The following is a 20,648-nucleotide window of genomic DNA, read 5'->3' as shown; positions in this document are numbered from 1 at the left end:
CCAGCATGCCTGCCATGAGTTTTCAGCATATATTTTAATATGCCTTTGCAATATTTATCCCACAAGCTAATTGTGGGAGTTCTTTGCTGTTCAAGCAATTTCTTTGGAAGCTGGTTTATAACATCTTTTTCAATTAAAAATAGCCTTCACTAGAAATGTATGAAACAAACATCTGACAAGACTAAATGTGTGCATAAGGTTTAGAAAATATATCTATTTTTAACAGCAATGGTCATCAAGAAATGTATTACCTGAGGTCTTAGCACTCTGACAATGACCGCTCTTAGCTGTTCATGCTGTCTCCGAAACTTCCTCATTTGATCAAGACGAGCCTGCAGCTTTCTGTGAGCAGGATTGATACGCCATACCATCTTCAGATTCTCTTCTCGCTTTCTCTTCACAATGTCTCTTAGCAAGACCTGCAGTTTCTCATATTCATCATCCCAAGACTGGAAGACTTCAAAGCATGCAACCATGACCTGAAATAATATTGAATAAAGGAAATGAACTTATTCTGTAAATTTTTAAAGTTTATTATGTACTATATTGTCTATTGTCTACTGAAAATCTGTCTTCCCCAATTACAGAGAGACACAACTAGTAAACAGCCATTATGGAATAGACGAACACCTATTTCAGGGTGTTAATTGACCGTTTCTCCAAATTTTCAGAATGTTCTAAACTGAAATGTGAGAAATTTATCTGTAAAAAAAGTTATGCAGAGTCACCACACAGTCAATATAAGTAATTAATTCTACAGCTTCTGTGCAGTAGGAAGTAGGCTATGTGTCTTCTGAGTTGAAGCTAGTATTCTGTCTCTGTCCAAATGTTTAGTCTGATGTTCTCTCTCATCCCATTTGCATCTAAGCAAGACTTACCTTCTCAAATTCTTCATAGGCAACATGCATCAGCTTTCGTGTGCCCAATACTTTGAGTAACTGGGAACTTAAGTCTCTTGAAATGGCTTCCACTAAACGCAGAGCTCTTTGAATAGGATATTTTGTATTTCTGATTTTTCTTAGGTGAGTGAATATTGCCACCAATGCCTGTCTTATTTTATCCAGTTCAGTTGCAGACAACAAATCATTTAGAGGGAAGTCTTTCATCAATGGATTATAATCATTTACTGTCTCCAACGCCTGTTTCAGACCTGGACGTTAAAAAAAGAACGTGAATTTCCTTTTTTAAGTGTTAAAAGAGCCAAAATAAAATTACAGTTCTGCCAAATTCTGTTTCTGGGCAGCTCTTACCCGTGTCTGTATCAAAGCTAACAGTAGCATGAAAACGTTTACCATGCTTCAAGATATCTAATGTTAATAGAACTTCAGGGCTTTCACGCTTCTCCTGAATACGGTAAAGAGCACGTTCCAAATTCAGCCAAAAGCTGATTTCTTGCAAAGCAGTGCCTGATGCAGGATCCCGATCTAATTTGGTTACCTAGAAAAACAAAATGAAGGTACATGTTTAATGAAGTTAGAATGAAAACAGATTAAGCCATAAGCTTATGCAATGAGATGTGTATAGTGCCTGGTTTCCTCTTTCTGCTTCAATGTTGTCTTACTATGTAAACAGTGAACAGAACTATGTGAGCTTGTCAGGACCAACCTGTGTACAGAAAAGCAATTATAGCAGCAAATCTTGCTTCCAAAGCCAGGAGCTTGTTAATGCATAGTGCTAAGGTATGTGCTTTTTTCATTCTTTACTATACAAAGAGAGCCATTATGACCTATAAATACAGTGACCATACATCCTTTATTATAAAGGACAATCCTTTATTTCAGAAAGCTGTCTTATCTATCTATATACCAACCCTATAGATCCAAAAATCACTGCTGATGACACCCAGCTGACAAATGTAAACAGCTTCAAATACTTGGGAAGGATCATTGTGAGCGATGGGTCTTTGGACAAAGAAATTGATTCCAGGATCAGTAAGGCCAGCCAGGCTCTAGGGCGGCTGCATGTCAGAGCGTTCAGTCAATACAACGTCCACATTTCCACAAAGCTGAAAGTCCACAGAGCTGTGGTTATCCCTACTCGCCTATATGGATGTGAATCTTGGACTCTGTACCAATGACACATCAAGCAACTGGAGAAATTTCACATGCATGCCCTCTGCTCCATCCTTGGCATTCGTTGGCAAGTCCATGTTTCCAACCTGGAGGTCTTGGATTACGTGGAGTCCACCAGCATTGAGTCTTTGATCATCAGAGCCCAGATGTGGTGGGTGGAACACGTTATTAGAATGAACAACCTTCTTATGCCTTGCCAGTTGCTCTATGGTGAACTGGAAACTGGAAAGAGATCTTGAGATTGTCCATGCAAACACTAGAAAGATGCTGTGAAGGAAATCCTAGGCTACTGTGACATCCAGCCAAGGGAACTAGAAGCTACGGCTGCTGACAGAACCTACTGGAGAGTCCTGTGCTATGAAGCCTACACCAGCCTTGAAAACTGATGGCAAACTGTGAGCGGTGTCACAGAATAACACCCACAGTTATTGTAACAATGGACTTCCAGTGCCCCCATTGTGCTAGACTCTGTGCTTCCAGGTTTCAATTAGAACACATCCTTGTTCACAGATGACCTGCACAACAGAAGGACTACCTATATATACAGGACAGTCCTTTATTTCAGAAAGCTGACCTTTAGATTTATTTATTTTCTTGGCTTTGCTCCTAAATTTTCTTTTATAAAGCAAAGTTATAATCATATACAATTAATTTTTTTCCCTTATGAACCTCTTTCAGATTTGCCCCTTTTTCAGGTTTGTCCTTTATTTTTTCCAAGAAAATATGGTCACTGTACCTATAAACAATATAATAATGGGCTGTGTGAACCCAGCCAAATGTGATGTATTTCAATACATCCTGGATAACGTGAAGTAAGAACCCACCCTAATGGTACAATCCTAGACATATTTACCAAGGAATGTCATATTGAGGTTTGCTTCTGAGTAAACTTGCATAAGTTGTATTGTTATAGTCCAGTGATGGCAAATCTTTTGGGCTTGGTGTGTCAAAAATCCAGAAAATGCCTAACTTGACTCTGCTGGTGTGTCACCCCTCCACCCTGAACAAAATATTCTTTACATATTCATTTATTTTTTTAAAAAAAACTACAATCCAATTTTGGGCAGCCAAGGGGGCAGAGATGCAGGGGAGATAGGTGGGTGGGGGGAGTTGCAGTGCCTTTTGTTCATTCAGTTTCTTTGGTAACTCAAACAGGGAGAATAGTTGTCAGGTGTTGGTGAACACTGGCGTGTCATCCAAAATGTGGCATGTCACCTCTGAAACATGTGTCATAGGTTTGCCATCACTGTTATAGCCCATGCTCTTAAGACATTTATTTAATCCTTATTCCTAGAGAATCCTGAGGGGAATTTGTCTATTGAGGAATCTTTGTGTAATTCCTTTACAAACTCCAGTACACTGTGGAGGGTTCTGGAGTACTACCGCACTTATGCAGTCCTACGCTGCAATGCTTCATTCAAACAGTGCTGTAGCTGCACACTGCAGCAGAAATTGTGAAGCCTTTATCATATTTTTCTCCAGGAAATTTCATCTATTTCATCTATTTGGGAAATTGTTATTAAATTCTTGGATTATTCAGATATCCAGGAGCATAGCTTGAGAACTACTCCTAACTGATTAATAAGGTGAAGCAGAGTTCACTGACAAAATTTCCATCTGTCAATTACAAAAGGCCACGCTGTTTGGAACTGCACATATACTATGCTGATACATTACGACATCCTAGGTTCTTAGGAAGAACTTGATGTGAATGAAGGCCAATACCAGCTAAAGAACTGACAGCTGTGATTTCACATTGTTGTGTAGATAATAATGATGATACTACTACTACTGCTAATAATAATAAATTTCCCAATTTACCTTTTGGATTTCTCTAATCCAGCGGTTAACTCCAGATTGTAGCTGGTTGAGAAAAGACGGGTCTTCAACTTTATCACCAAAATCTGTAACCTTTGGCTTTTCTCCACGTTCATAGCACTGCTTGGCAATATTAGTGATAGTTGCATGAATTGGTAAACTAATCTCTGGTATTTCAATATTCTGCTGCAGATGCAGAAGTCCCATTTCAAGTTCTGCAATTTTTTTCTCAACTGAGGGAGCCATTTTATCCCCATCTCTTAGGAGAAATATAGAAATAAGCCAAATAAAAATCCACATATGTAATTAAGCCATTTACAATACATGTGCATGCAATCCGGAGTATGTTCTTCACCAATACAAAGACAATGCAAGATATTACTACAATTTAAGATAAACTTGATAAAAGAATGAGATGTGCCACACAATTAACTGCTATTACACAGTCTACACAGGGAATCATAGTCCAGAAAGTGGCCTCTTATCCTTTAAGGACCCTTGGGAGCAGCATCAAATGCAACGTGAAAGCTTCAATCATCCAAAAAAGCTCTTAAAATGTCTTTTAACAGTTAGGATCTTGACTATCAATAGCTTTCCACATATCTTCCCATATTTCTCTTCTTCATCCACTCATCCATATTAGAGATACAAATTGTACCAAGTAGTAGTTACCTGTCTGCCTTGCCAGATTCTCTGATGTAGGATTTAAAGAACGGAGCAACAGCATTACTAATGAAGGAATGCAAAGTTTCATAAGGAGAATCTTCACTGAGAGTGAGAACTCTGAGCTGGGATGACACAGGCTTGTCTGCATCAATTACTGGTGTCCGCTTAATGAAAGCCAAACTATAGATTACAGAAACATTAGTAAACATTTACTCAGTTTAACATAAGGATATGCAAGTTCTACACAGGTTCAACTTTTGTTAAGTTTGTATCTTATTTCCATTTCAAATATGTACTCAACTAGCTAATGACAATGCAAAATAGACTTTATCAAAACTTAAACATTGGTTAAATACTTTCATAGTATCAAGGAATAAAAAGATCTGCTAATTAAAAACCTATTTTGAAAATCCTGCCAATTACCTGAAAGGCCACATATCTAATAACAGCATCTTGACTGATGATCTGTAACTTATCCTTGAATCCAGACTCAACCCTACTGACTTTGTGATCAGGTTCATGCAGTTTTCTTGGCCATAGTACAAAAATGATATGCCACTGCCTTCTTCTGGGGACGTTTTGACTTCCCATCTATCCTACAACCTTAGTATTTTCTGGTAGTCTGGACATAAAAATAGAACTATCAAAAGAGCTTATTTATTTATCATATTTGTATAGCTGCCCATCTCACAAGAAAGTAACTCTGGGCAGCATACAACACTCAGTTAAAAGAACCAATACGTACATATAAAACAATCATGAAAATTATAAAAACTATAAAAACACACACAAAACAGGGGAGGAGAATGTTAACTGTAGTAAGGGAGCCATTGCAAATCTCCCTGGTCCCCTGGGACCCCAGGCCAGATCACACAGCTGGGACCTGAGGGACTTGAGGAATGTTAAAATGGGGCTAACCTCAATTAAACCAGGAGCAGGCAAGAAAACTCTCCCAACATGAACTCCCATACCACCATATATCTGCTGCAACCTAAGATTGCAATAGTCCAATGCAGTAGCAAATTATTAGTAAGTTGCCAATTTTTACTTCTGAAAAAATAAAACCCTTAAACAATTGTGTAAGCCCTTGATGTGCTTAACAGTTTCTTTATTAAAAAAGAAAAGGGGGGGGGGTTGAGCATCCTGACCCTATTCTTTCCAGTGACTATATAACTCCCTACAGCCTTGGACAAAGGAAAAAAAAAAGCTAATAAATGTAGTCCCTGATTGCAGAATTCTTACCCAGATCTCTTTTCAACTCAGACAAGTTCTTATGGGAAATAAAGATCATTACTCATATGACCACAGAACAATGGACTGGTTTAAGATTGGGAAAGGAGTATGGCAGGGCTGTATACTCTCACCCTACCTATTCAACTTGTATGCAGAACACATCATGCAACATGCTGGGCTTGAGGAATCCCAGGCTGGAGTTAAAATCGCTGGAAGAAACATTAACAATCTCAGATATGCAGATGATACCACTTTGATGGCTGAAAGCAAAGAGGAACTGAGGAGCCTTTTGATGAAGGTGAAAGAAGAAAGTGCAAAAGCTTGCTTGCAGCTAAACCTCAAAAAAACCAAGATTATGGCAACCAGCTTGATTGATAACTGGCAAATAGAGGGAGAAAACGTAGAGGCAGTGAAAGACTTTGTATTTCTAGGTGCGAAGATGACTGCAGATGCTGACTGCAGTCAGGAAATCAGAAGATGTTTAATCCTTGGGAAAAGAGCAATGACAAATCTCAATAAAATAGTTAAGAGCAGAGACATCACGCTGACAACAAAGGTCCGCATAGTTAAAGCAATGGTGTTCCCTGTAGTAACATATGGCTGCGAGAGCTGGACCATAAGGAAGGCTGAGAGAAGGAAGATCGATGCTTTTGAACTGTGGTGTTGGAGGAAAATTCTGAGAGTGCCTTGGACTGCAAGAAGATCAAACCAGTCCATCCTCCAGGAAATAAAGCCAGACTGCTCACTTGAGGGAATGATATTAAAGGCAAAACTGAAATACTTTGGCCACATAATGAGAAGACAGGACACCCTGGAGAAGATGCTAATGCTAGGGAGAGTGGAAGGCAAAAGGAAGAGGGGCCGACCAAGGGCAAGGTGGATGGATGATATTCTAGAGGTGACGGACTCGTCCCTGGGGGTGTTGACGACCGACAGGAAGCTCTGGCGTGGGCTGGTCCATGAAGTCACAAAGAGTCGGAAGCGACTAAACGAATAAACAACAACTCATATGGCATACATCATAATCAGCACTTTGAACAATTTTGTGCCAGAAAATGGGATATGCATTCCCTTGATATTACAGGTAGTCTTTTAAAGTCTTACTATGTTTCTTTTAAAAGAATTCAAAACAAAAGCATTTTCCCATAGAAAGGATTTTTTATAATTCCAAAATCTTATTTCAAATTTATCTGGAACATTAGTCCATTTGTAACTTTCTAAAATTAAAGTTTTAATCACCCTTTTGCTGTTTATTCCAAAAAACATTTTTTAAATCCTTATATTTAGATTTAAAACTTGTTTCGCTAAGGATTGAAGGAAACTAGCCCGATGCTATAAAGCTTATGGATCCAAAGGTTCCACACAGCTGAAAAGCAGTTAACAAGCAATTTCTGAAAGTAATTAGAAAAGGAAGTATGCGAACCCTGTGTCCTTTCAAAGGTGCCAACTGCAGTTTGAACAAAATGTATCCCCTTATCTCCCTGAGCTCTTAAACCTGCCAGAGGCCATTATCTTGCAGTCTCCTTATGAGGAGCAACTGTCTGGAGCACTTGTGGGCAATCTCAAGTCCTCTCCTTGTCTGGAGAGGAATTATCAAAAAGCCGGTCTATTCGCCAGCTCTTCATTCCTCTGTGGTTGTCAGCTCCACTTTTTGTGGAGCCATCTTCAGTTCGGCATTTCTTCCCCTGAAGTCCAAGACTTGCAACTTCCTGCCATTGATTTTGATTGTGGGAAGACGGCAGGAAATTGCCTCACCTAATGACCATAGGATTCAGTTAATGACGGCAACTGGGATTGCAGAGATTGCTTAGGAACGGAAATTATGGTCCCAATTGCTGTTGTAAGTCGAGGACTACCTGTATATGTATTTCCAGGTCTGGCACAGTAGATGCAATAACCTTAGCTGTGGAAAATTAGTCTTGGCTGAAACATGGACATCTAAATTTAAGGCTAAATGATGATAGTACAACCAAGTTGTAAAGTTGAATCTTCAAAGGGAGAATAATCCCATCCCAAAAGTAGAATGAATCCTGCTTTCTAATTTGTCTTTTGACTGACTGACAGCAATTCTTTTATTTGCTCTCTCGTTCACTGTTGACAAATGAACACTTATAGTTTGATGTGAAAGTTAAATATAATCAGCGTGCATATGACCCTAAGTCCTAAAGCACTGGAATCCTTTCTTAGAACATATACAACTGCTAGCTTCATATTTTAATTCATATTTGTTACTTATGATCCACCTCGAACAATACTGATCTGTCATTTTCAAATATGCATGTACCTTAGACATATTTAAAGGCACAGACTCATCATACTGACCAGTGGACTACAGGACTTATCTTGACTCACCTGTTTGATTTTATACCATAATGAATGTCAGTGCTTATCCCATAAGAAATAAATTCTTTTTCTTCCTCTCCTTCGTCACCAACATCCTCTGCAAAGAATTAAGAAATCTTACTAGCATCAGTTTCTTCACTACAATTTTTATTTATTTTTTAAGTTATACCTTTGATATATGAAAAAATAGAAATAAGAAGACAAAGAGGACAAAGGGAAACATTAGAAAACAAAGAAAAAAATTACAGGAAGTCATCTAATTTTTGAACAGATCATTAAACCCTGGCTGAACAAAATAACACTTTCCATTACCTCAACAGCGGACTATCTCAGACAGAAAGCAAACGTGTATCAGTAATCTAAAACTGCAAATTTGGAGTCACATTGTCTCTTCAACATTGAAGACTAGCATTTTTGCTGCTTCTCCCAGGCTTAATTCAAAATTCTTCAGAACCACCAATTCATACTTTCTGATATACAATTTAGCATAGAATTTAGCCTTTTCATTCATAATTACACTTACAGCCTTATTTTCCTCCATGCATTTATCAACTGTACTTCATATGATCTGACCATCATTCAGATAAATTACATTCTTCCACTTTGTTTCACGCATACACACGTTCTATTTTTCTTTAATGTCATTAGTCAATTCATGTTCTTTATCATTTATTCCTTACATTCTGAATCACAATCTTTATTATTAAAAAAAAAAGAAAAATTAAAAAGTACAGGCTTAGAACCATCCAAAACATATTCCAATTACCAATAGTATTTGCAAATTTTAGATACTGCTAATGCATCTGGACCAAATTGCAGTATCAAGAAATATTCTGCAATATACTGCCATTTTGGTTTTGTATAATCCAAAATTCTTCTTGCAATAAATAATTCAAATGGTTCAAAAAACTGATTGTGGATCAGGTGATCTAAAATATGAATATGTCCATGATTTTTTAAAAAAGAATGTTACCTGATATTTTGTACCTGGAATTATTCTATGAGGATCTAAATGAATACATGAAATATCTTGACATTATTTCTTTAAAGCCATAACGTTGAAATGTATATTATGGTTGTACAAAGATAACTGAATCATTCCTCTCTTACCCTTATATAAACAATATCAATTCAAGGAGAGTTCAAAACTTTTAGATTTGTTCCTCAATAATTGCAAGAGTTTCTTGCTTTGTACTGCTTAAATCCAGGAAAGTGTTAATGTGATTGGGAAGCCTGGTGGGCAACGCTCCAGAAATGAAGAATCCTAAAGCTAGATTCACTGCTGTTATTTATACTATTTTACATAAATTCTTCCTTTTCTCTAAACATGATTTTGTTTTATATCTGAACATACTATACCAGCTGACAAATAAACAGTTAAGTCTGCAGAATTCTAGTTATAATTTGTCAAGATACAGTGCAAATAACATTTATTTTAAAAAAGTTATAATTCCTTCAAGTATTAGAGGATCTTTTATAAACATACAGGAAGAACAACACAGCTTAAGGAAAACAGGACTCAATTGTCCATTCCTTTAGCTGGCAATGCTGTAGTAATGACACCACTGCAATGCAGCACAGTGACGTTGCTCTCTGGGAGACACACCCAAATGGGGAAACAGAAAGAAAGAGTAATGAGTTTGAACAATACATCTCTAAATAAAGCATTTAAGAAAATTTTCAGCATTTTCCATAGTATCAAGTGTTCAGCTGACACAATAAATAAATTGATAAACATTACTACTACTCTTTTATTAAAAAGCTAAACTACTTTCAGCAAGGTTTGCTAGACTTTTGTATTTTATACATAAAAGAAAGGAAATAGTTACTGGAAGATTTAAGATCAGGGACATACCCCTTCCACGGTGTGAAGATACTACAGTAAATGTTCCACAAGCATATTAGCAATTCTGCTCAAATTTTATGCACAACCTTTCATAAATAATCTCAACATACTTTCTAAAAAAGAAAATACTGTTCTCTAAAGTGCTCATATGTTACTTGGCATTATTTCTGCTTTGTAGTTTCATTCTAAATCAAGCCTTTATTCTTTATGAAATATATTTATTAAAGCAAAAAGTGAGAATTAAATTTTGGTATCTTTCAGATACAAAATATTAATTTTCCAAAACTTCCACCCTATTGCAATCTGCCTTACCTAGGGCTACTCCTGAAAAGGGTCAGAAAATTGCAATCACTGCAAAACGGAGAAATTGGACTAACTATTACAAGGACTACATGAGTCTCTACTGTACTGAAATAACTGCACTGGATTCACTAGCCATAATTTAAGGCAGGGTTTTGCTCACTTGCTCACTAGTCATAATTTAAGGCAGGGTTTCTCAACCAGGGTTCTGTGGAACCCTAGGGTTCTGTAAGAGGTCACTAGGGGCTCCCTGGGAGATCACGATTTATTTAAAAATTATTTCAAATTCAGGCAACTTCACATTAAAGAGGTAAATTTCATTCTTTATTTTTACTTTAAGAACACTGTTAATGCTTATATATATATAGGCCTACACATGAAACAAATACAATAATTTTGTAACTTCTGGCCTATATTTGAGCTTGAACGTGCAGGGGTTCCCCAAGGCCTAAAAAATATTTCAAAGGTTCCTCCAGGGTCAAAAGTTTGAGAAAGGCTAATTTAAGATGATGTCATTGATCTTTAATGCCCAAAATAGTTTACATCTGATCATCTGAGGAACTATCTTCTATTACGAACCTTTTTGGACATTAAAATGCTTTTATCAGAAGTGCATCTACTGTATCTGGGTTGCCAGAGTGGGCCTTTTCCTGCATTATTCCCAGACTATGAAAAGCACTGCTAACGGTAATTGGCCCTAACTCTCTCAGCATTCACAAAATCTGTAAAGATGTATATTTTCCCCGAGGCCTTTAATAATTAATTAATTTTTGCATTTAGCATTCACTTTGTTTTTAATTGTTATACTACCTTTTAAATATTTGTTAGCCACCATGACTCATTTGAAAATAAAATTCCAAAACTGAATGAATATAATTTTAATCGATTAAAGCATCGCCAGCACTCACAGCTCAAACTTCATAAAATTATACCATCTCTCCAGTCAAGTGATTTGAGGCATACAATTTAGATTTGCTTGATAAACTTAAGAGATTTGCATGATATGTGATTAACATAAGCCTCATGTGGCACAGAGTGGTAGGCGGCAGTATTGCAACTGAAACTCTCCCCACGACCCGAGTTCGATCCCAGAGGAAGCTGGAGTCTTGGGTAGCCGGCTCAGGTCGACTCAGCCTTCCATCCTCCCGAGGTTGGTAAAATGAGCACCCGGTTTGCTGGGGAAGGTGACGACTGGGGATGGCAATGGCAAACTACCCTGCTATAGTCTGCCAAGAAAATATTTAACTGTTGTAAAAAGATTACTTCTGATTCTACACAGGAACTGTTTCCTCTTCCTGTCATGTTCACTGTTTCAATGTGCACTGTACATTGTAACGTTTCAATGGCGCTGACGCGCGTTGCTGTTGGGAGGGAGCTGCTGGGAGACCTTGTGCCAAGCTCTGTATCTACGTTCGTTTCAATGGAATGTGTTTGGGTTGTGTGCTCGGCTCAAGGACTTTTCCACCGCATCATCAGAAGCCGTTGGGAGCACCTGGGTTGTGAGCCTGGGAAGATTCTACGGGGGGAGGGATCTCGTTTGTACCGAGGGGTTTTTAGTTTGCATTTGGCGCGCTTTTCCCATTCTCAGCTTTCTTTGTACTTGCATACTATTCTTAAATAAACCAGATTTTATTAAGCTCTTGCTTGTGAGTCTGAGAGTATTTTAGGATAGGCAACCATTACACTTCCCTATCTCCTGAATGACTTCTAAATCTGCTTAAATTGTAGAAATTTTGATGTTATTTTCCCATGTCACCCCCCAAATTATGAAGTATAATCATTTAGTAATCATATTTGGCCATTAATATTTTTAGAAAGGTTAAAATTCACCTCTTCAACCAAGCCTTTTGAACTGTTCTGTGATAGTGTATGATTTTAGATCTATATTTTTTGTTTTTAATCTTACTTTTGTAAAGTCAGTAATTGTTTGGACAAAGAAACTGATTTCACTGACAGAAACTTTTTTTATATACTATATGTAACACTTTTAACTACAAGAATCTCATCTGTATGCCATATGCATTTATCTTAGCAGATTTAAGTTGCGATGTGGCTACAATAATGCTGTGGGGATCTTACTGATGTTTCATCTTGACAATTTTTTTGTATTTATCAGGAAATGCAAAGTATTATTAAGACTGTTGTTCAGTCATTAAGTCATGCCCGACTCTTCGCAAATATTTCTAAGTCTTGTAGTTAAAGAACTCACAATGAAAATGCACACGAACAACATGTAATGGAAGTTATTGTGCAAAATACAGATATTTCAGCTTGACAATTAAAGAAGTGTTTAATGTGGAAAGGGATGCTGTTTATTGACAAAGCAAATCAGATTGCTATTTGGTTTCCTGGCCCCTACTCTGAGGACAGGCTGCAGTATAATCCTGGGCATTTTTTCTGAAAGTTCTGGAAGTCTCTTAAAGTTCATTCCAAAATAGGTATTACTGTCCACTTTAAATTGTCTCTTGTATCTTAACTACCCACTCACTGATCAAACACTTGCATTACATGAAGGAAGGCAGAATCCTTGACACCTGTAAAAATGCTCAGATAGTTAAGTGATGGGAAAGACACCTTTTTGCCTGAGGCTTTGGAGAATCAAAACAAGAGCCTGAGTTGATTACTCTCCAAATTTACAGGGAATAGAATTTACTTCAACATGTATGCAGCTTTACAAAGTTATCTAAGACATGGATTGTGCAAAAGGTCAATACTATCCACAGCAGATAATACCACACCAGAGAGGAAAATAATCTGGTGTGGTCCATCCGAACTGGTGCTCCAAATGAGAACTTGATTTACAGTACAGTACGTATTGATAAAACAAAGATGGCCGATTCGCCCAGCCCATTGTTTTCTTGTCAGCTGGGCTCCATCACTTACTGCACTGGCAAATATTCAGTTGCCGCTAGCATCGCCAGAGCAAGCGGAACAAAGCGACACGCGAAGGACACACACCACCGCCCGTCTTTCAAGGCGGGCAGAGGGCGCGGGGCAGGGAGAAAGAAAGAGTCTCTCTTTCGGGCGACCACGGGCCTCCTCTAGGATTCTACCACGATTCTACCGCATCCGGGCTGCAAAAATCCGGACGACCCCCATGAAAGGAGAGCAAAACGATACAGGACGCTCTCAAGAAAGGGCCTGCTGACACCGAGTCCTGTGGGTTCCGGCAGCCCCGGCCGACAACAGAGACGAAGGAGCAACGAGCCGTGCCGCCATTTTGACAGCCACTGCCTGCGGCCACACCCTCTCCATCCTTCTCCCCTGCGCAGCTCCTCCCGGGACCGTTTCAAGCTGCGGCTTAAGGGCGGTGCCAGGCCCGCCGTCCCGTCCCTCCGCTTTCGCCCAGCTCCTCTGAAGCCCATCAGAACGCACCCCGGGACGCAAGCTCGGCGCCGCAGCGCGGCTGACTCACCCTTGAGGGTGGAGCGCTCCACCAGGACTGCGTGGACTTGCGGGTCCGAGAGAAACTTCCGCATCTGCTCCACGGCGCCCTTTTCCTCAAGCGCTGCTTCGAGGGCGGCCGGGGCCTCCCCGCCGTCTTCCAGAAGAAGCGGCACCAGCTTACGCAGGTGCTTCTGCAGCACCGACACGTCCGCCACATTCTGTACCGCAGAGCCGGTGGCTTCCAGGCCGCCGCCGTCCTCTCCGCCGCCGCCGCCGCCGCCGCCGCCCGAATCGGACATGGCTGGTAGGCTTCGCCGCCGTCGAGCTGGACGGAGCACGTTAAAGCCGCTCCTGAGCCTCTCCGCTGCAGAGTTCGGGAACTTCGCACTGAGCCCCGCCTCGCCCGCGACGCCGTTCTTTAACTACGCCTCTCCGCGACAGCCCCGCCCCAGAGGATTCTGGGAAGCGTAGTCGGAATTTGTGCGGCTCCGAAGACGCTCTTTCACTGCAGCGATATTCGAATGTGTCAGTTCGCCGTTCAGTTTCTAAAACTCTAAGCGGTTGCTTCTGGAAGAATTTTTTTGTTTGGTTTCAGTGCTGTAGTAAGACCATGTTAATGGAAAGGTCGCAAAATACTAGTATGCTAGCTTTTCAGTCTGCATTTAGTTACAGGAATGTGGGAGTCTGCGCAGTTCAAATTATGCTTCGGTAGATGCAGCGACTGTTTCATGCTGTATTCTGGGCTTTCCTCTGGGTTGAAGAAGAGTACATTGATGCCCTGTTTTTTGAAAATACAAAATAAGCTATCATTAAGGCCTGGCTCATCATTAGGGGAGCTACCATTTCCTCCCCACCTGTTGTGATGTTTTGAACAAAAGCCACTTTGCAGTTGTGCAGAGTTCAACTTGGCTTCTGTGAGATCTAGATTAATATGGCTTCAGTTGTGAAACATACTGATCCTAGACCAGTCACTGTCAGCCTATTCTGTCTTTCAGGATATAAAGTGTAGTGGGTGGGGGTGAGAACTGGGTATGGAAAGATTTTTTTTTAATCTGTTCAATCATGTCCAATTCTCAGAGACCACCTGGACAAGTCCCTGCAGTTTTCTTCACAAGGTTTTTCAGAAGTGGTTTGCCATTGCCTCCTTCCTAGGGCTGAGAGAGAGTGACTGGCCCAAGGTCACCCAGCTGGCTTTGTGCCTAAGGGGGAACTAGAACTCATGGTCTCCTGGTTTCTAGCCTGATGCTAGATAAAAATGTACTGATTAAGGCTATACTGTACTTCAGTTTTTTCCTACTGGATCTGGGCTGCAAAATTGCAGACCACCACAGAAGAGTTTTCTTTGCTGCTGTGTAGAGCTCATCCAGATGTTTGCAGTTAGATCAGGCAGCCCTAATATATCAGGCAGTCAATATAATTAACCTCAATCAAATTCAGACTTCACACTGAGTTAATCATAAACTTGTTCATGGGCTTATGCTGAAAAAGTTAAAGTAAGTGTTAACACCTAATGATTAATGGGTTAAAAAAAGGTAATTGCATCATTGAGGTTGGGACAGATTTGTGATCCAAACACAGAATCTTTATGCAGTGTTTCTTGGGAGACCTTGACAAAACTACTGGCACCAGAATTCATAGCAACTGCTCAATGTCAGCAATGAAAGTTACAAGCTAGGAACAGTTTTGGAACTGTCCTTGCTGTATCTGAAGAGAATCCTTTATTTTCTTGCTGTCTGAGCCTCTCCCTAGACTGCAGTAGAATGGCTGGAAGAGTGCCAGACATTCTGGCAATTATCAAGCAGTAATTAATCACTGATAGAAAACTTCATTAAATAGGTTGGGACTTATTTCCGAATTAACTTGTAGCACAGTTATTTGTGAAATTTAATTCATACCTGGGAGCATCACTTGGGAACTTTTCAGTAGATTTTTATCTAAACGAAAGTTATTTTTCAAATAAACCACAATTGGCTTGATCAGCACACCACTGTAAGTTGTAAACCCTTGTTTGCAAATCACAAAGTCTAGGTTTGCTCATTGTGCTAAGCTATGATTTCTTTGTTGCTTTGCATGATGTGTGAATCCAGCCAACTATGGCTTATTCAGCAAACCATGAAAAATAGCTTAGCATAAAGTGAGAAAACAGCTATTGACGTATATATTTTTGAATAAAATTGAACTATAAAAGCTGCATAGAAATTTGAGAAACTTCTTACAAGTAAATGATAGGATAGGGAATTATTTTTAAATTCTAGATGCTAACTACACAGGATGTCCAAATTATACTTATTCCCAATAGGAGAAAAATTTGAGCATGTTTACATGATACACTAAGCCACCCAGACTTCGTTGACTATTGATCAATTTGATCAGTACTATATTCCTTTGCAGTAGAAACACTTCTTTTTAAAAATAGATTTTAATTTTTTAAAATGGATTTTATTTTTTTAAATTAAAACAGAAACAAAAATCAAAACCAAAATAATGTGTTAGTCAAATTGGGGTCAGAAAATGAGGGAAGATTGAATTTCCCCCTATCCCTTCATGTCCAACAGAGCAGAAACAATGATTTGGCTACAGTGTTCCCATTTTCTGGCTATTCTATCTTCCTGTCCCTCTGGACCTTTCCCTATTTGCACCTGAGCACAATTTGAAGTCACGCTGAAGTCACGTCTTCTTTCTGCCATTCCTCCATGATGACATCTCATTCACAGCCAGAGAGGGAGAATAAGGAGTCTTAAGTCATTTTTAGTTGTAGCAATGTTAATGTACATTTCCCCGTTTATTCTAACACCAACCAAGGATAGCTTCGAGATGTATACAGTTTGTTAGACTTTGTCACTGGAGGGAAATCAGGTGATTGCAGTGACTGAAAACAAAGGCAGAATATGGCTCAGCAATAGGGACAATACATTTCATGCTGGATGTATATGCTCTCTTCTCAAGGATGGGCAAATAGGTCCAACTCAGCCGTATGGAAAAATTCTTTGTTCTGGGTGTGGAAGGGAAAGTTCTCGGTATTCATTTTTGAGTAGGATTTCCATATATGTGCCATAGAAATCTGGACAACCACTAAATGGTAGCAAAAAAATTCAGAAAACTCTGCTACATTCTAGGGCCATACACATTTTTTGCAGCACATGTAGGGTAACACTATATTTGAGAAAACTATTAAAGCATCGCTGGTTGTCTCTCAATTCTGTGAATCTTATTTCTTGGACAGTTTAAGGTATATATGAAGCTATGATGGTATTATGAATCATGTTGTTGGTTCTTAGACTAAATTTGGTACAATTTATCTTCTTTTTAATCAGTGTTATCTACTTGATGCATTTATGTGCCTTGTTTTTATATTTGTTATTTTGATATAAATTACCTTGAACACCATTTGGAGGAAGAGCTATTGAAAGTACATGGCTCTGGCTCAAAAGAGCTATGAAAAACACCACGTCTCAATATATTTTGCGTTTGGATTTTCATAATTAATAGCAAAGTGGGCAAGATGCATAAAGAATAGCCTAACCATCCAGTCGCTACCTTTTTGAGGCAAAATTACACTGGGACCAACTTGGAAACACGAAAGGATCTTGTACCAGTATAATTTGGACATCACAGCACTAATAAATGGTGCCTCCTATCTCAGAATATTGACATACTATTCTAAGTTGTATGTAGTTTGTTTGGTTTCTGCTTACAAGTTATGGCTGTTGCAGTGCCCCCCCAGTCATGTGATAAAAATCTGGGCACTTGGCAGCCTGCCTGCACTTATGACCACAGAAGCGCTTCAACTCCCCCCATCTATGCCCTTTTGGCCCACTACCCTCTGCAGCCCCTGCTGCCCTAGCTGACGTTCACTGTCTTCTTGCTCCCGCTGCTGCCCAAGCATGCCTGGCCCAGCCCTTTGCAAGGCAGTTGCTGGCCATGTGAGGCTTTTTTCCTGAAGCTCCACATGGTGGTTTCCTCATGAGACCTGGGGAAGAAGGCCTCACGTGGCCAGCAGCTGCCTTGCAAAGGGGCAGGGCAGGCATGCCTCATTAGCAGTAGAAGCAAGAAGATGGTGAAGGTCAGCTGGGGTGATGGAGTGCAGGCTGGCAGGGGTCTCAGAGTGCAAGGTGGCAAGGGTGGCTGCTGCTTCCTGGGGCATAGCAAGCAGCCCCCAGCCACGCAGTTCTCGGGCTCCTTGCTGCCCTGCAAGGCAGGGTGCAGGGCAGCCAAAAGGGGAGAGTTGAGGGGGAGATAGGTGGATGGAGGGAGTTAAAGAGGAGGCAGTCCCTTACCTTACCAAGGCTCAGGGCTGGGAGGGACCAAGCCAGGAATGGCTTGGATTGAGGTGGCTCCTTGACTAACAACCCGTGGAATTCACTTAATGATGGTAACAGGGATTACCGGGCTTGCTGTTGCTAAGTGATGTGGTCACGTGACATCTTGCTTTACGGCCGCTTTGCTTAGTGATGGAAATTCCAGTCCCAATTGTGGTCATGTCAAAGACTACCTGTAGTAGTGTGTAAACCGAGTCGGTAGCTCTCAAAGATAAGTCAGTGACTTCAGAGCTTGAAGACAAACATTCCCAAAGAAAAAAGAAAAAAAGACTTGCAGCCTATGCTGTTTTCTTGCAAGCCATAATCAAGCTGAAGACAAACTAAGGACACTGGACCCTCGAGCAAATACTGTAAACTTTAACTTACTGTTGATACATTACCTATATGTTTCTACCATAATGGCAGACATTTCTATAAGCTGCTTGATGTAGACCCAGTATAGTCAACCATACCAGGATGAAAAACAAAATCAAGACTTCCTGGCATGTAATTTAAATGGCAGTCTTCTTTTGGAAACACTTGAAATTAGGACAACCACCCACCCATATGTGGTTGCAGTTCCACTGTCACTAAATAACCACAGTAGTCATTTGCACATCAAGGACAAAAGGGAAGGCCTTCCACACTTTGAATGTGTCAGCATCTACTGTATTTTCCTAGAAACTAAGCAATGTGTGAAACCAGACATCTACAACAACAGTTAGGGTAGTAGGCAGAAAGGTGACATCTGGCTGAAGATGTTATGGAGCAGGATGAAGATTTCGGCAAGGATGGAAATGTTTCTACTGACAGTGAGATCCAAGTAATGCCAGGTAAAGACTACATTTTGGTGTTGAAGGGGTTAAAGTGATCGTTTGAGCTGCAGACTACAAAGAAAGTTGTTTTTCTGGGGGATTGTTATGGCTTTCTGCAGGAGTATTATGGGAGAGAAGATAATTGGTTTTGTGGGAGGTTTTTTGCTGAGAAGTCTGAGTTTTTAAGGGGGGCAGTTGGGCTGTTTGATTTCTGTATGAAAAATGCCTTGTGTGTAAAATTGAGATATGTAAATGTCTTAATATATTTAAGAATGGTTAATTGGATTGACAGTGGTTTTTAATGATGCCTTTTTAATGATTTGGATTAAGATTTACTCGTCTCTTTTCAAGGTTGTTTGATTTTTAAGATACTTAAGGTATCTAAAGGTTTAATAATTGCTTGGTTTTCGGTTTAATAGGGTCAAGATTGATGTAGTATTAATTATAAAAGTAGACAATTTATATGTTTTTATAATTTGATTTTTATTATAGTGGACAGAAATAGAATAGTGTTAGGAAGGAAATAATTTAATAAATGTCGTGTCTAGGGCAGGGAAGCTGCTTTAGAGATTTTTATATCTGTATCTATATCTATATATGGGGAAGGAGCAATTATTTAGTGATTTTTATGTGTGCTGATGGATTGATTTATAAAAATAATGTGATCTTAGTTTGATAGAGAGTAAGGGATTGATTTTGGAAATTGCCGTATATTCTTGTTCAAAGTCAGAAGTCACTTTATGCAATCTTTAAAATTCTTTTTGTGTTTCTCACTTTTTTGGTTTGTTTCTTTTTGTAGTTTGTTTCTTTTTTGTAGGTTTTATCTTTGCTTTAAACTTAATAAAATTCTTATTAAAAAAAAAGAAAGAAACCTGTGTACTCAGAAAAGGGATCAAAATTCAATGAGACTTTCCAAGTACATTAATGGAAACTTGATTTGTTCTCTACCTATAGTACATAACATTTCAAAATCTTTTCTGACAGTAATGTCTCTTATAGACAAAGAATCAAGCAGTATGAGTTACTGTCCCACATCTCAGATACTGAAAAGGAACTAGTTACACATGCTGCACTTTTTATCCTTAATTTTTTGAGTAACATTGGAAGTAGATACAAAACATACAAAAAGAAATGCATTACTTAGTTACAGCATCTCCAATTTCCTGAATTGTTAAGGATTAATACTGGCTTATTCAGTTATTAATGTGACTCATACCATTTGAAATATGTCAACACTGCTCTTGCAACCATTATTCTGCCAAATGTACTTAACTAGCATCTTCTTGTACTTGGGAATTTATCCTCAGTAAGGCATTATGTTCTATTTTTTCAATAGAAATGGCACTCAGGGATCATTATATACAGAAATGAACTAATTATTTATTGTAATATAGAAAGGGAGGGTAGGAATGGTGTCATCATATACAAAAAAGCTGCACGTCAATACATGCAAGTAATATCCCATAGAAAAGAGTTTTACTTATGAGTATCTGACCCAAGATACATTTATAATTGGTGGTGATCTTGAGCTGTAAAAACCCTAATATGTAACTCCCCAATTTCTCTAAATCTTCAGAAGTGGATACTGAATAGATGCAAAATCTGGAATAAGATAATAGTATTGAAAGAACAGGAAAAGGCTCATCCAATCTTCTCCCCTCCCCTAATGTTCTTCAAATGGCTCCAGTGTATACACATAGTAGAAATCAGAGACACACACTTACTATGAGATCTAGCTTTTATCCACATAAAACTATTAAGAACAAAACATAAATCTATGAAGACTGTTGTACTACATTTCAATAAATGCCATCTTCTTATGGAACAGAAAAATAGAACAAGCCATGTATCATGGTCTATAAGTTTAGTC

The 20,648-nt window shown here is 39.1% G+C and overlaps 1 protein-coding gene across 2 annotated transcripts in view; it reads right to left on the bottom strand.

Moving 5' to 3' along the window:
* DYNC1H1 (dynein cytoplasmic 1 heavy chain 1) overlaps positions 1-14,076 on the bottom strand; it is a 70,025-nt gene extending 55,949 nt beyond the window's left edge. The window contains exons 1-7 of one of the 2 annotated variants that reach the window (XM_063290334.1): positions 13,694-14,076; positions 8,142-8,229; positions 4,563-4,736; positions 3,894-4,149; positions 1,251-1,437; positions 879-1,150; positions 252-479 (exon numbers count right to left, since the gene is read on the bottom strand). In XM_063290334.1, the coding sequence (XP_063146404.1) occupies positions 252-479; positions 879-1,150; positions 1,251-1,437; positions 3,894-4,149; positions 4,563-4,736; positions 8,142-8,229; positions 13,694-13,964 (1,476 nt within the window). In that variant the 5' untranslated portion in view covers positions 13,965-14,076. The remainder of the gene's footprint in view (positions 1-251; positions 480-878; positions 1,151-1,250; positions 1,438-3,893; positions 4,150-4,562; positions 4,737-8,141; positions 8,230-13,693) is intronic. The other variant, XM_063290335.1, reaches the window with a different exon arrangement.
* Between the last annotated feature and the right edge of the window lie 6,572 nt (positions 14,077-20,648).

This window comes from Candoia aspera, chromosome 1 (assembly GCF_035149785.1).
Source record: "Candoia aspera isolate rCanAsp1 chromosome 1, rCanAsp1.hap2, whole genome shotgun sequence".
Lineage (NCBI taxonomy): Eukaryota > Metazoa > Chordata > Lepidosauria > Squamata > Boidae > Candoia > Candoia aspera.
The sequence above is the reverse complement of the archived record's forward strand: the minus strand, read 5'-3'. Positions and strand labels throughout refer to the sequence as shown.